This window comes from Thamnophis elegans, chromosome 3 (assembly GCF_009769535.1).
Source record: "Thamnophis elegans isolate rThaEle1 chromosome 3, rThaEle1.pri, whole genome shotgun sequence".
Taxonomy (NCBI): Eukaryota; Metazoa; Chordata; class Lepidosauria; order Squamata; family Colubridae; genus Thamnophis; species Thamnophis elegans.
In genome coordinates, this window is record NC_045543.1 from 77,058,549 (window position 1) to 77,073,723 (window position 15,175).

The 15,175-nt window shown below is 39.6% G+C and overlaps 1 protein-coding gene across 1 annotated transcript in view; it reads left to right on the forward strand.

Annotated features, from left to right (window-relative positions):
* PGM5 (phosphoglucomutase 5) overlaps window positions 1-15,175 on the forward strand; it is a 64,268-nt gene that overhangs the window by 44,353 nt on the left and 4,740 nt on the right. The window contains exons 9-10 of the mRNA XM_032214596.1: window positions 4,011-4,194; window positions 4,683-4,817. Coding sequence (XP_032070487.1) covers window positions 4,011-4,194; window positions 4,683-4,817 — 319 coding nt within the window. The remainder of the gene's footprint in view (window positions 1-4,010; window positions 4,195-4,682; window positions 4,818-15,175) is intronic.

Consider the following 15,175-nt stretch of genomic DNA (forward strand, 5'->3'; position numbering starts at 1 on the left):
TGATCCCTCCTTCCGGCCCTATGAGTCCCACTCCGAGGTCAGATGGCGTGAGTAATCAGGACCCTGGTCTCAGGCTGTTGTCGCTAAATGCCAGGTCTGTTGTTCACAAGGCTCCCCTCGTCCGGGACTTAATTTTAGACGAGAGGGCAGACCTGGCATGTATTACTGAGACATGGCTGGGCACGGAAGGAGGAGTCCCCCTCGTAGAGATGTGCCCAGACGGATGTAAGGTGCTTCATCAGCCGAGAGCCCAGGGAAGGGGTGGCGGTGTGGCTATCGTTATCCGGGAATCTTTAGCACCTCGTAGGATCCCTGCTCCGGAGCTTGTCGGGTGTGAGTCCCTGCTGGTGAAGTTGGACCTCAAGGGTCAAGCGGGTCTGCTGCTAACGTACCTGCCTCCCAACTGCGTTGCAGCAGCCCTCCCCTCGCTCCTCGAGTCGGTAGCCGAGCTAGCAATTGAGTTCCCCAAGCTTATGGTTCTGGGGGACTTCAATTTGCCTTCGCTCGGTGAACACTCTGATGGAGCGCAGGAGCTCATGGCTTCCATGACAGCCATGGGCTTGACCCAGGTAATTCGGGGCCCAACCCATTCAGTGGGTCACATGCTCGACCTCGTATTCCTCTCGGAGCAGTGGACTTGTGATCTTGGTCTGAGGGGTAATGAGATCATACCACTGTCGTGGTCAGACCACTGCCTACTGAGGCTTGACTTCCGGAGGCCAAACCCCCACCATAGGGAGGAGGAACCGACCAGGTGGTTCCGCCCCAGGCGACTTATGGACCCCTTGAGGTTCCAGACGGAGCTTGGGGTTATTCCTGATACTCTCGCTCACAGTTCGGCAGAGACTCTGGTTGCTGCCTGGCACTTGGCGGCATCAGAGTCTCTTGACCGGATTGTGCCACTACGGCCCCTCCGGGTCGGCGGATCCCGGAGGCCTCCTTGGTTCACCGAGGAGCGCCGGGAGAAGAAGCGCCAGAGGAGACGCCTAGAGCACTTGTGGAGGTCCGATAAGTCCGAATCGAACTGAGCACTTTTGACAACATGCACCAAGGAATATATCAGTGCATTGAGGACAGCTAAAAGAACATATATTGCCACCTTGGTTGCGTCCGCTGAGTCCCGCCCAGCCGCCCTGTTTAGGATAACCCGCTCCCTCCTAAATAGGAGGGATGCGGGGGACCCCCTACAGGGTAAGGCTGAGGAGTATGTCCAGTTCTTAGCGGACAAGGTTGCTCGGTTTCGGTCGGACTTGGACTCCACCTCTGCAGATCCAGCCGAGACACAGGGGGATAACTTGGCAGACCATCTCTGGGTTGAGTTCCAGGATGTTGCCTCAGGGGATGTGGACAAGGCCATACGAGCTGTGAGTGCCTCCACCTGTATACTGGACCTGTGTCCCTCCTGGCTGGTTGCCAACAGCAGTGAGGTGACACGAGGCTGGATCCAGGCGGTCGTTACCGCCTCCCTTTGGGAGGGGCACTTCCCCGCCGCACTTAAAGCGGTGGTGGTGAGACCCCTCCTGAAGAAACCATCCTTGGATCCAGCCGTTCTTAACAACTACCGTCCAGTCTCCAACCTCCCCTTTGTTGGGAAGGTTGTTGAGAAGGTGGTGGCCTTCCAGCTTCAACGGTCCTTGGAGGAAGCTAGTTACCTTGACCCCTTCCAGTCCGGCTTCAGACCTGGTTACAGCACAGAAACCGCTTTGGTCGCATTGACCGATGATCTCTGGAGAGCCAGGGATGGAGGCCACGCCTCCATCCTGGTTCTCCTTGACCTCTCAGCGGCTTTCGATACCATCGACCATGGTATCCTTCTGCAACGACTGCGGGAGGTGGGGGTGGGAGGCACTGTTTTGCAGTGGATCTCCTCCTACCTCTCGGACAGGTCGCAGTCGGTGTTGGTTGGGGGGCAGAGATCGTCCCCGAGGCCCCTAACTTATGGGGTGCCGCAGGGCTCGGTTTTATCCCCCCTACTATTTAACATATACATGAAACCGCTGGGCGAGATCATTCGGAGGCACGGGATAAAATACCATCAATACGTGGACGACACACAGTTGTATCTGTCCGCCCCGTGTCAACTCAATGAAGCGGTGGACGTGATGAGCCGGGGTCTTGAGGCCGTTAAGAACTGGATGAGAGCTAACAAACTGGTACTCAACCCAGACAAGACCGAGTGGCTGTTGTGTTTTCCTCCCAATAATTTGGCCAATGTTCCATCACTCAGGCTGGGGGGTCAAATTTTACACCCCTCAGACAGGGTTTGCAACTTGGGAGTCCTCCTGGACCCACAGCTGACTTTCGACCATCATTTGTCAGCTGTGACCAGGGGGGCATTTGCCCAGGTTCGCCTGGTGCGCCAGTTGCGGCCCTACCTGAATCGGGAGGCCCTCACAACAGTCACTCGAGCCCTTGTGATCTCTAGGCTGGAATACTGCAATGTGCTCTACATGGGGCTGCCCTTGAAGAGCATCCGGCGACTTCAGCTAGTCCAGAATGCGGCCGCGCGAGTGATTGTGGGCGCACCGCGGTTCGCCCACATAACACCTATCCTCCGTGAGCTGCGCTGGCTACCTGTTGATCTCCGGGTGCGCTTCAAGGTGCTACTTACCATCCATAAAACCCTCCATGGTAGTGGATCTGAGTACTTGAGAGACCGCCTTCTGCCGATTACCTCCCTTCGACCCATCAGATCGCACAGATTAGGCCTCCTCCGAATTCCATCCGCCAGTCAGTGCCGACTGGCGACTACGCGGAGGAGAGCCTTCTCAGTAGCAGCTCCGACCCTTTGGAACGATCTCCCCATGGAGATTCGTACCCTCACCACCGTCCAGACCTTCCGCACAGCCCTTAAGATCTGGCTATCCCGTCAGGCCTGGGGATAAGATCCTAATCCGCCCCACCCAAATGTTGAATGAATGTTGTGTTTTACTGTTTTATTTTATTTTATTCACATATTTTATGTTTTGTCTTGCACTCCTTCCCACGAATTGTAAGCCGCCCTGAGTCCCCTCAGGGAAAAGGGCGGCCTATAAATGACAAATAAAACCAAAAAAAAACAAACTAAATTGTCCCATAATTATGACATTAAAGTTGTAGTTGTGTCATTTATACCAAGGTGTCCAATTTTGGCAACTTTAAAACTGGACTTCAACTCCCATAATTATATGGCTGGCTGAGGAATTCTGGGAGATGAAGTCCACAAGTCTTAAACTTGCTAAGATTGGACATCCCTGGTTTATGTCATCATACCTGGAACCATAGGTCTGGTAAAATCGGTGGGATGCATCAGCTGGCAATATAAATATAATATATAGCTATGGATTTCCCACTATTTTCCAAACTAGCAAAACTTTCATTCATCTGTTCCCAGCTAGATAAGCAGAGATGGGTTTCTGCCGGTTTGCCCCGGATTGGATGAACCAGTAGTGGCAGCGGTGGGAGGCTCCGGCCACCCGGTGCAGAAACATCGCACGAGCATGCACCAACTGGTAGTAAAATAAATTGAAACCCACCACTGTAGATAAGGACTACAGCAGGTGTCCCACAGAACCAGATTCAGACCTAAGTGTTTGGCTAGATATAAAATTGACTTGTTTGTATTACATTTCTAATTTTTTGACATGGCACCCACTCTTCAGAACATCCTTCCACCTCCCTAAGATTTCTCCAAACCTCTGGCTGTCCACAAAATACTAAAATTTAGCTTTGCCAACAAAATTTAACAGATTTAACAAGAGTTGGGAGGGACCTTGCAGGCCATCTAGTCCACCCTCCCCCCATCAAATTGGAGACTTGATAGTGTGGGTGAGCTGTTTCTCAGCTATTGTGGAAAACCTGGTTGATACTTCTTATGTTTTCATGTTTAATTACAGGTTTTGTTTTTATTCTGTTTCTATCCCATATTAACTGTCAGCTGCCAAGTCATATAAATGCAGCCGTAATAGAGTTCATAAATAAATAATACATATGAACTTTTCACATATTTCTTCTCTTTTTTGCAATGTAAGATTTGATTATGAAGCACTGGATCCTAGAATGGCATACTACATAATGAGAGACCTGGAAGCCTTGATCACTGACAAATCTTTCACTAATCAACAGTTTGCTGTTGGAAGCCATGTTTACACTGTGCAGAAAGCAACTAACTTTGAATATGTGGATCCCGTAGATGGCACTGTGACCAAAAGACAGGTATGTCCAGAAGATTTTTTTTTCCACATAACATGACATCATTGAAAGAGAAATAATTGGTAAAAACCAGGACAACACTAAGGAAGATAATTGAGAATTTGCATAATCTTTTGCTTTATTCTTCACTGCCAGCAGCAACAAGGAGATTTGCTTGGATTCCAAACATGGGAAGGGAAATAGAAATGTGCATTATTTTTAACTTTTGCAATTATAAATGTGACAATTTTATTAATGGAAAATATCTCCAAGACCCAAACAGTAAGCATAACACGAATCATTTCTATTTTAATTAGCAGACAAGTCAAACAATTCCAATTGTACAGATATATAGAATAAGTATGAAAATTATGTTCTTCTGTTGAATAATAAAATTAGTTATTGTTGCAAATCAATTCTTAAATGCTACAGTATAGTAACATTTACATTAGCAAATTATTGTTCTCAAGAATTCTGTGTCCATGCTTTTACAATATTTACTTGCTCTACAGGGGTTGAGGATTATATTCACTGATGCTTCCAGACTCATCTTTAGATTAAGTGCTTCAAGCCATGTGCAAGCCACCCTTAGAATCTATGCGGAGAGCTATGAAAAAGATCCCAGCAAACATGAGAGGGAGCCACAGGTAAACAGAGATAAATTACTTTTACACTTGCAAGAAAAAGATATTCTGTATATCAGAGGTCCCCAACTTTTGTGGCTTTGCAGCCCTGCTTGGAGTGTGGGGAGAGCTAAAGACTTCACCCACTGGTTGGCCTTCATTTATATCTGGAGACCACTTCTGTTCTTGGGAAGGGGGACAGGCCAGGGATACAGCTAGTTCTGACCAGAGACATCATGCCTTTCATGTATTACCTGAATTAACTCTTACATGTATTAACTGAAATCACTTCAAACTGGTGGAAAAACCTGAATAGTTACACTTTTGTAGATTGGTACAGTTTCACTCTTAACTATATAGTGAGGATTCACATGGTCAGATATTGTAATGATATAAACTGTACAATGCATATACCCTTGGCAATTGTGTTTTAAGTAATAGACTGCTTTACAGGGTGTATAAATTTGGAATTAATCATAGGTAGCAAAGCAGAATCGATAAAGGTGGGAGAAGTTTTTCAAATGTTTTTTTTTTAAAACTCTAAAAGTGCTGTCCCTCCTCCTCAAAAAAATCCTCATTGGAAAGAGAGATTCCAGGAAGATCACAAAGAGAACCTGTATTGAGAATTCTACGTTTTGTTGCTGCTTCCACTTTTACCTCTGTCCCTTGTTCTTTTTTATTTCAAAATGCCCTGTTTACTACCATCGCATCTCACATGACATCTCTCCTTGGCTGAGATCACCAATGCTATGCCAAGGTTTTAAACCATGAATTTAAACCATAAATCTAATAATTTATTTATTTATTTTATTTCATCATATTGTTATGACCACCCACCCCACAAACAAGTGACTCCAAACTTTCTTAGGGCTTCATTTTGAGTCTTTATATATTTACAGGCTCTGTAACTCTTATTATGCTATCTATCTCATGGTTCAAGGATAAGCATTGGCAAGTACAGAGCTTTCCATGGTTGAAATTCAGTAATCCATGCATTTCTTTAAATCACCTAAATAAGATTGCAGGTCTAAGCACATTTATTTGAAGTGCAAGAGTTGCATTTCCAAATAAATAAATCAGGCTAAGAAATCCTGATTTAAAAAGAATAGATTTCATCTGCTTTTCCTGTTCCTTAATGCAGAGGTTAAGAAAGCTTGTCTTGCCATGCCTAAAAAGATTGCCACTCAAAAGGCAAGATCAAATTGTTTGTAATGAGAGTGTATCTTGTGTGTGTGTTTGTGTGTTTCTATAAAACTATTTTTATGTGTACCATACATGGCTATGGGATCTTAACATAAAATTTCCTCATAGAAGAAAAGAAGGAAACATAAATCTATGAAGATTTATGATCAGAGACCTTATTTCTCCCTTTCTCTTTTACTTTACTTTCATACATCTAAATTAAAATTCAACATTTTTAACATAGCTTGCTGTTAAGCTAATTTGTCTGGAGAATTACTTTCTTAATGTATTCCAGTAATTTGCTGCAGTAATACTCCAGTTGGGAAATACATCCAAGGAACTTTTAGATTCCTTGTAAGGAAGAAATGCGAAGCTGCTGGAGAGTTCTGTATTTATAAACAAAAACTGTTCTGTACTAAAGAGGAGTTAAAGGCTAAAGGAGTGCTTCAGCAGAATACAGCCAACATCTCCAGATTCATACTTGCTGTCAATTTTGGCTGATTGGAAATGTTCGCTAGATGGGCTTTCCCAACAGAGAAGAATGAAGTGCAGTATCTTAATTATCAGAGGGATGAGACCAACATGTGAAATTAAAAATTAGGGTTCAGCCTTGTGTTAAGAATGGCTATCACAGTTGCAGAATAACCTTGCCTCTGAGTAGAAAAAATATTTGAGATTGTTAAAATTATCAAGTTATCCAATACAGCCTTTTACCGGAGGAAAAATGTATCTGGGAGAAGATTTAGGGATGTTTTGCTAGAAATCCATTAAGAGCAAAGTGGCAATAGTTTTCTTTTCTTTTTTCCCTCTTTTCGATTTGGAAAAAAAAACAACCCTTTACTGCTGTTCTTATCCATAGGAACAATAAATTGGGGAAACAGCGAGTGCATAAAAAACAGAAAAGAAGAACATATTTCAATATCAGGAATACTGTTAGGATGCTTAGTTATCAGGAGATAACTTAGGAAGTGGGTCCTTTCTAAGTTCTTTTCTCTGACAGTTAAGCCATTGGGGGCTTCCCACTCTCTTGTCCCATTGTTTCCTAGCGAGCATCTCTTTCCCTTGACCCCCAAGATCATTCTCATTTACTATTACATCTAGCATCTTGAAACAGATTTTAAAAAAAGCAAACAAGTAACAACTACTTCCCATAGAGGTTGTGGATATCTGTTCCAATTTTTGGTCCATAACTAGGAATAGTGAGGTTGGAAATCTTTCCCATGTAATGTTTTGCTGGAGTTGCTAGAATAACCAGTATTTCCCTTTGTGTGGAATGACTTGAATTATTTTGTGCCCAGCCAGTGCAATAATGGATATACTCTTTGGAGAAAAATTAATCTCCAGCTGATACCCAGATAATCTACTAGAATAGGCAGTGCAATCGGACTACAAGTGATTCTTAAATGTTGCATTAATTCATAATGGGATTTATTGTTTTTGCTTTACCCAAATTCACCAATGGTTGCAGAAAAAAGTTATCAGTGAGTCATAAGTGATCTGCAGACCATTTTTCGTGGCATCCAGGATCCCCCAACATTGAGTTGGCAGAAGCATGCCAATTGTAGCAGGAACATTTTTCATTAAAAAGAAAGAAAAGAAAGAAAGAAAGAAAGAAAGAAAGAAAGAAAGAAAGAAAGAAAGAAAGAAAGAAAGAAAGAGTAAGTAAGTACAGGAGTTGTGTTAGCCTCCAGTAGAAAGTCTTGATTTCCTCATCACAAGCTCTACAACCCTTAAAAGCTGAGAAAGTGTTTTACAACGTGTATCTCCTAGCCACAAAGAGGTTGCTCATCCCTGAACTGTGTAGATTAGGTCCCCCCCCCAGCAATCTGTAGTTAAAAATCTTTGCTTACCATCATGTGTGAATTTAGACTGTATATGAAATTTATTACTTTATTTCATTTATTATTAATCTTCTTTACTCCTTCATTTCCCTGTCATCAATATTTCTGTAAATTTACCATTCATTACCATACCTTGTACTTGAACATTGTGATATTAAAGAGTTATTTTTCAGTGTGGGCAGGGTATAAGTCAGTTGGAGATGCATCATGGAAAGAAGTAGGGCTTTATGTAGTGATTTCCTTTCCGGACACATCTGAGGGAACCTGCAGTGCAATTCTAATAGCCTTTTCAGCTTCTGAAACACATGCAGGAGTCATACTTCCTGTACATTGGCAACTGAGACTATGTATTTTACAAGTTTTATTTTTCTAAGTATTTTGAGATAACCTGGAAAACAATAGAGAATGTTCTGCCAATAAAATACCTAATTATTTGAGGTATTTTGACCACACTATTCAGACTAAAGGGAAGCCCTTCTGCAAAAAAGATTGGATACTTGTAATCACTCAAACCAGAATAAATAGAAGTTATGAGGTAAAAAGTGGAGAGCACCATGATTTTACCGTGTCCAAAAACACTGTGCCATTAAAGCTGCCAACTTTGTCAAATAATTCTGTGTCTAGGATTTTGGCAGCATCGCCTATGCAGGAACTTTATTAAAAATTGTTTTCCCCCTATCATTTCCTCTTTGATAGCAAATGCTTCATCTATGACAGTTTTGAATTAGCTTCTGTTAAATATGAAGAGTAAGAGCAGGTATTGTTAGTAGTAACTCTGTCATAGAGATTACTGAGCAATAATCGTGTTTCAGTTGCCATTTTCAATGAATAATTTGAAATTAATGTACAGAATATTTGCTTTCCATAAAATATGGTTCATATCTCAAGATATTTAACTTTTACTCAGCAGAGCAGTATTGATAAAGATAGATCCTATAGAATCATTTTGAGGGGGGGAACCCAAAGAAAGACTACATAGGTCCCTATGTGTTGTAACTTTGAGGTACACCTATGTACATATAGATTCGAAATTAAATTACAATGGAGAGGTTTTAAAAATAATAAGTGTTTTTAGAAATATTTGTTTCAAAAGGACAAGAAACAATGGGTGGAAACTAATCAAGGAGAGAAAACCAACCTAGAATTAAGGAGACATTTTCTGACAGAACAATTTATCAGTGGAATGACTTGCCTCCAGAAGTTGTGGGTGCTCCAACCCTGGAAGTTTTAAAGAAGAGATTGGACTACCATTTGTCTGAAATGATATAGGGCTTCCTGCCTGAGCAGGGGGTTGAACTAGAAGACCTCCAAGGCCCCTTACAACTCTGTGTTCTGTTAAAAAATAGAATTATACAACAAAATCTCAGTGACATTTGAAAGCATTGTAGCATAGTAATTACAATTATTAATCGATTTCCCTTTGTAATATAGCTTTTTTTGCTTCCTCTTTATTTTCCATTGCCCTCTTAGTTGCTTAAGCAGCATTTAAAAAGAAGACAAATTGCACTGTTTTATCAATGGGAGCAAGAACAGTGATCCTTTCCAGCATAGTAAAAAAGTTATTAGGTATATTTTATTATCGATGCAGTCCACACAACTACAGTTATATCAAGAGTGGGGAAATATTCAATGAGATAAACAAAACCTGGTCAAAATGCAAAGGTAATTTATATTACCTACATAGAGAACAGTCTCTGAAATTAGTTTTGAATTACACTCAGAAACGCAATGCATCTACATGAGAAACCTTAAGCATCATGAATGCAACATGTACAAAACAAATATTTCAAATGTTTGATGTTTATTCTCTGGATTCACTACTACCTGAATACAAATAATTCAACCATCCCAAATAATACATTTCCCCCCCAGAAATCTCTTTTACAACTACCAGTATTAATTGTCATGGACAAACCAAGCTCATATATTACTTCTTCTTTTTAATTTAAAACATATTTTTTCAACAAAAAAAAAAACCTTTCATGTGACTAATTATAGTAATGTAAAAAAAATTCTGATTGATTTGCATTGTGAAGAAATTTTGGACAGGGGATTAACTAAAAGAAGAGGAAGAAGCACCACCAAATTCTGATTCTCAACTTCAGTTAGAGCCGTTGTGCTTTATTCCTTCCAATTTTTGAAAGCTGAGGACAATCAGTGCTTTCGTTCAAAAAGCTGTTGGTTAGCCAGTACCTTGTCTAAGGTATTCTTCCTCCTGGAGCGAAAAACCTTTCTCCGCAAAAAGGAAGTAAAATTAATTAGTGAGGAAGAAAATAAAATAAAATTTATGAACTTCAAGAAACTGTTCATCTCCTACACTTAGAAGAGAAGGTGAAACTGAGAAGCCAAATTAATTTGACCGTAACTATGCTAGTTTTTTAAAGATGCAATGAAAAGGGTAGGGCTGATTTAGTCTCCTGCAAAAAAAAAAAAAAAATGCCATGGCATTTTTTATTCTGTGGATCTGAAGTTGAAAAAGGCAGAGCTGAAAATGCTTGAAAACTCTACCTTAAAAGTTCTGCGTTTAACATTCAGAAGTCTGGAAGAAAAACGAGGCGGGCGTTCTTTCCAGTGGGGAAACAGATGGTTCTCAACCTCAGCCGAGTTTCACTACTACAAAATGAAATTCTGCTTTCCCCGCCAAAAGTATTTGGATAACATCGCAGTTGAGTCATAAATAAATGAGTTTAGCTGCCAAATTCATCTGACCTCATGGGATGGTTGGTGTCTACAGCTGCTTTTGAACTAACACGATTTATAGTGACCGTAGTTAAGTTTATGGTGAACATATAGGATCGTTATGTAAATTAAAAGATGATTTTGCAGTGTGAAAGATCAAACAATTTAATCAGAACAGCAAATTCACTTCTCCAATTTGAACATGGTTAAAAGGGAAAGCATTAATATACAGAGTATATTATTCTAATAAGGTTTTATTTTCTCTTTAATCCACGGTCTTTGTGAAATTCACAGTCACTGTGCAGGGGTGTCAAACTGGCGGCCCATAGGCCGTATGTGTCACGTGTAGGCCACTCCCGCCCCAGCTCTGCGAAGGGGGAAAACGTGAAACATCATGTGACGCCGCGAGTTTGAAACACGTGATTTAAAAGTGCCTTATATCACAAAAGCAAAAAATACATTTTACTTTTTGGAAATTTTTGCTCAGTTTTCAATTACAGATTTGGTAGAAGTAACTGTTTGACGCAGTAGACAAGGCAACTGTTTTACCACAGAAATGTTATGGAGAATAAGCTAAAACCTTAACATTAGATGACTTTAAGGTATTTGGTGATATATTGGATGACAATCCTATGGCCATTGGTAGGGCTCTCCAGGATGCTAGGAGTTGTAGTCTTCTGATGTTGTTGAACTATAACTCTTAGATGTTCATGTTATGCAGTAGCTGTTGCTTAATGATAGGTCGCTTAGTGACCATTCAAAGTTACAGGCCTCCCACTCCAAAATACTTACAATCTGATTTTGAAGTTCCAATGGCTTACAAACCCACCCACCTCTGGCTCATATGATTACATTTTGGGTGCTTGGTAGCTGTTGCATTTACAACTACTTGCAGTATCCCAGGGTCAAATGACTATGATTTTTAATGGTGTTTTTTTTAACCAGTTTCCAGTGTTTACTTCTAGTTTTGCCCCCCCCCCTCCCCAAATCCTCTGAATAAAAGGAATTTACCTAACAACCATTGGACTCACTTAACAATCAATGCAAAAAAGGTTGTAAAATCAGACACAAACACAAGATGAGCATTTTAATGATTGCAAGAACTTATGACTATCATTCCAGACTCAATTACAATTGTACACTGAGGACTATCTATATAATATAATTGTTACTGAACATCATTTCAAAGGCTTCAGACTCCCAATCTATCATGGCCTACATGCTTGAGTTTTATGTCTCTCCAATTACATGCTAAATTAGGGTGGAGATAGAAATATATATATTTATCTCCACGCTTATTATATAACTAGTAATATTAATAGATTATTAATGTGTCATCTGAAGGAAGAACATAGTTCAAAGCACTTAGGCAAAATGCTTTGCCCATAGTTCTTCCCCAAGGTTACATGTAAGTTAATTTACTTATTTCATCCGGTCTTGTTAATATCTGTCTCCAGATACATAACTTGGCCTTGTAATTATACTCCTTCTGGCCTTTTTACACAAACTCAGGAATCTTAAGTGGAACCCAGATAGGCTGATCCCCTGGGTATTTTTGATCCTGAGAGGCAGAAAATGTGATCCAATATGGAACAAAGGTTTCTTCAAATCAGGCCATCGTTTAACATATCGATGAAACAAAGTAAAATATTGGCTACTCTGGAAGTTGCTTTATTTCACTTTTTTAACTGGAATAACAAGCAGTTTGAGTACTACAGAACAGGAAGTCATGTGTATCATTCTTGATAATTAGTTGAAAAAGTACCCTGCTTGTTCATAGTATTATTCATCAGCCATAACCTTTGCATGGCTTTTATTAGATAGTTATAATAAATTGAACCTTGAACTTCCATATACTCTTATAATTTAATTTTATTTCTTTATCAAGTGAAACTGTGACTGTGCTAAATTCATTTGTATCGTGTGGTTCCCAACTAGCTGCAGATGAAAAGGTGAACAGAATAATAAAATAATTATTGCACATTTTGAACCAATATCTGAACTATTTTTAGATATAATTTATTGTACTTTACTGGATTATATATTTACAAACTGCACCATATATTTCCGTCCTTTATTTATAGATAAGATGAGATATGGCAAGAAGAGGTAATGTGTTGTACTTTAAGAGAGGGTGATAAGTTAACAAATTGTTTATACTTGTTCCAAGGAAGGTAGAAGTCATTTCTTTATATTTTTCTTTTCTTTTCTTTTACTGTGTTCTTATTATTTCTTTTTTACTTTTATTCTTTGCATTTGCTATCTTTTTCTTTTTATGTTTTAAAAGTTTTTTTTAGTTTTTAGTTTGGTTCTTTTTAATGAAATGTTCTCTGGCAGTGGCTGTCCTCCTGCCGCATCTTAGCTAGAAACCTCCATAAATGCAGGAGAAACCACTATTTTACATTACATTAACTAATGGTTGATGATATAATCCATTCAGTGTTGTCCGACTCTTCTATGGGCCTGGTCTCTCCACATCTACAGATCTTGCATTACTTCTTTGAGTTTTCCTATGCACTGGCTGCTGTCAGCTTTGATGGCACACTAGTTGAGCATTGTTCAGACCTGAAGCAGCTATAGGAAGATGTAAAATTGGATGACAATTTTGTTTTTCTAAAGTGCTGAGTAAATTAGAGAGAAGGAAGATTGGGTGACTGGAGAGAGCAGGTGAAACATGAATGAAATGGCTGGCATAATGACTGGAGAGGTATCCCTAGGTTAATGGGTAGAAATTAGGGAACGAGATGATTAGCAGAAGAGAAATTAGCAGAAATATACTGAGGGCAGGATCTTTTACAAGTGATTCAACTGAAGAACAGTAATTTTAGAGAAAATTAACTGACTCATTTAAACAAGTACTTTGTTGAAGCAAAAAACAGAATTGCATTTGGGCTATGGTCATCATTTTGCATTGTACATAGTTCTGTCTGTCTGTCCTCTATCTTATCTATCATCTACTTATCTATTATCAGTTTCCCCTTCTTCTTGCATGAGATGATGTTTAGAGACTAAGCAGGTTATTTTAAGATAGAATCCTCAATAATTCCTCAAAAGTGGAAGACCAACCCATTCGTGCTCAGCATTATTTTTTCCCCTAATGAATATATAATAACTACTCTACTCGACTCTATTTTAAGGATCAAATCCCATTTCATCCCTTATAAGAAAGATTACCTGTCCTGAGGTTCTGAGATACCTTAGAAAGCCCATTGTATTTGTAATATTAAGTTACAGGTATAAGAGTATTGGAAAAAAAGCAAGTTATAAAGAAAGAAAGATAAATAGATATTTATCTATTAAACAGATATATGATAGGCTGGAAGAAATATCTAGTTAACTTCTCTCTAGCCCATCACATGTCTGTTTTTTAGAAGATGTTTTTCATTTTTCAGAAAAAGGTATGCAGAGCTTTGCTGGAAACAGAAGACAATAACATTTCAGATATATATTAAAATGACGTGTCTTCCACCCTTAAATGATTGTCACTGTTTGGTGAAACAGATCTTGGAATTACTTGAATTGCATACTATTAAAAATGCAATAATTAAACAAGTTCCTATTTTTCATAATGTACAGTGTTACAGAGCACTGTTTAGGCTAATATAAGTGATTCCTGTCTTATTTATGATAGCTGATGTTATTTCAGCCAAAAACCTTTCTGGGTTTTGAGTTTAAGGGGGACGTTTCTAAAAACCATTATGTGATTTTCTCCCACATAAAAAGTTCAGCTAGTTAGTACAGGAACATTAAAATCATATCAAAGTTTTGATATAGAATTTGTGGCTTTGTTTGTTGGGTTAGACTTGGTATTAGTACAGTATTGATTTTTTTAAATTAATGGATAAGAGTGAAATATTACCTTTGACATTAGACATTAAGTAAACACTTCCTCTGTATATCATTTCCCCATCCATATTAAGGTTCACCAAAGTCATAAAAGCAGAATTTTCCAAGATAATATTCATTAAGTAAGTTATAGAAGCAAAAGGCACTGTATTTGAGTTGTCTGAGGAATACTGAAAAATTGTACTCTATTTTTAAGTCATTCTCGCTGGTTAGTAAAACTTTTAAATTAGGTATTCATGGGAGAGTTTGAGCCTTTGGACACTTCAGTTTCTTTAACATCTACATCTACAACCCTGGATTTGGGGTGATTCAATTTAGAAAGTAAATTTGTTGTAGTGGTTAAGGATCAGGGTGGTAGCCAGGACACCAGGAATCGTAGTTCTGCCTTAAGGTAGTGAACCCAACTGGGGGACTTTGCGCCAATCCTTCTCTTTTTCTCAATTCTTGGAAGGAGGCAATGGCAAATCAGCATCTCAAATCTTTGCAAAAAAAAAAAAATTGTAGGAGTTGTCCATGCAGTTGCCAGAGTCACACTGACTCCAAGGCCCCCCCAAAACTTTAATACACTGATGATAACAGTGGACATATCTTTCATCCAAGGTCAGTGGAGATGTAGTGGACTTCTTGACAGTGCATGGATCTACAAATGAGGGGTGGGGATAGAACAGATTGTATCCTAGCAAGAAGAATTATTTTTCTACTAGGCTTTCAGATGCAAAGTAGCACCTGAATTTGCTCTTGATTCCTGTGTTCTTTGAAGGAATAAATACAAATATGGAGCATATACAAAATTTACTTCTTTAAAGGAGTAAATACAAATATGGAGTCTCTCTG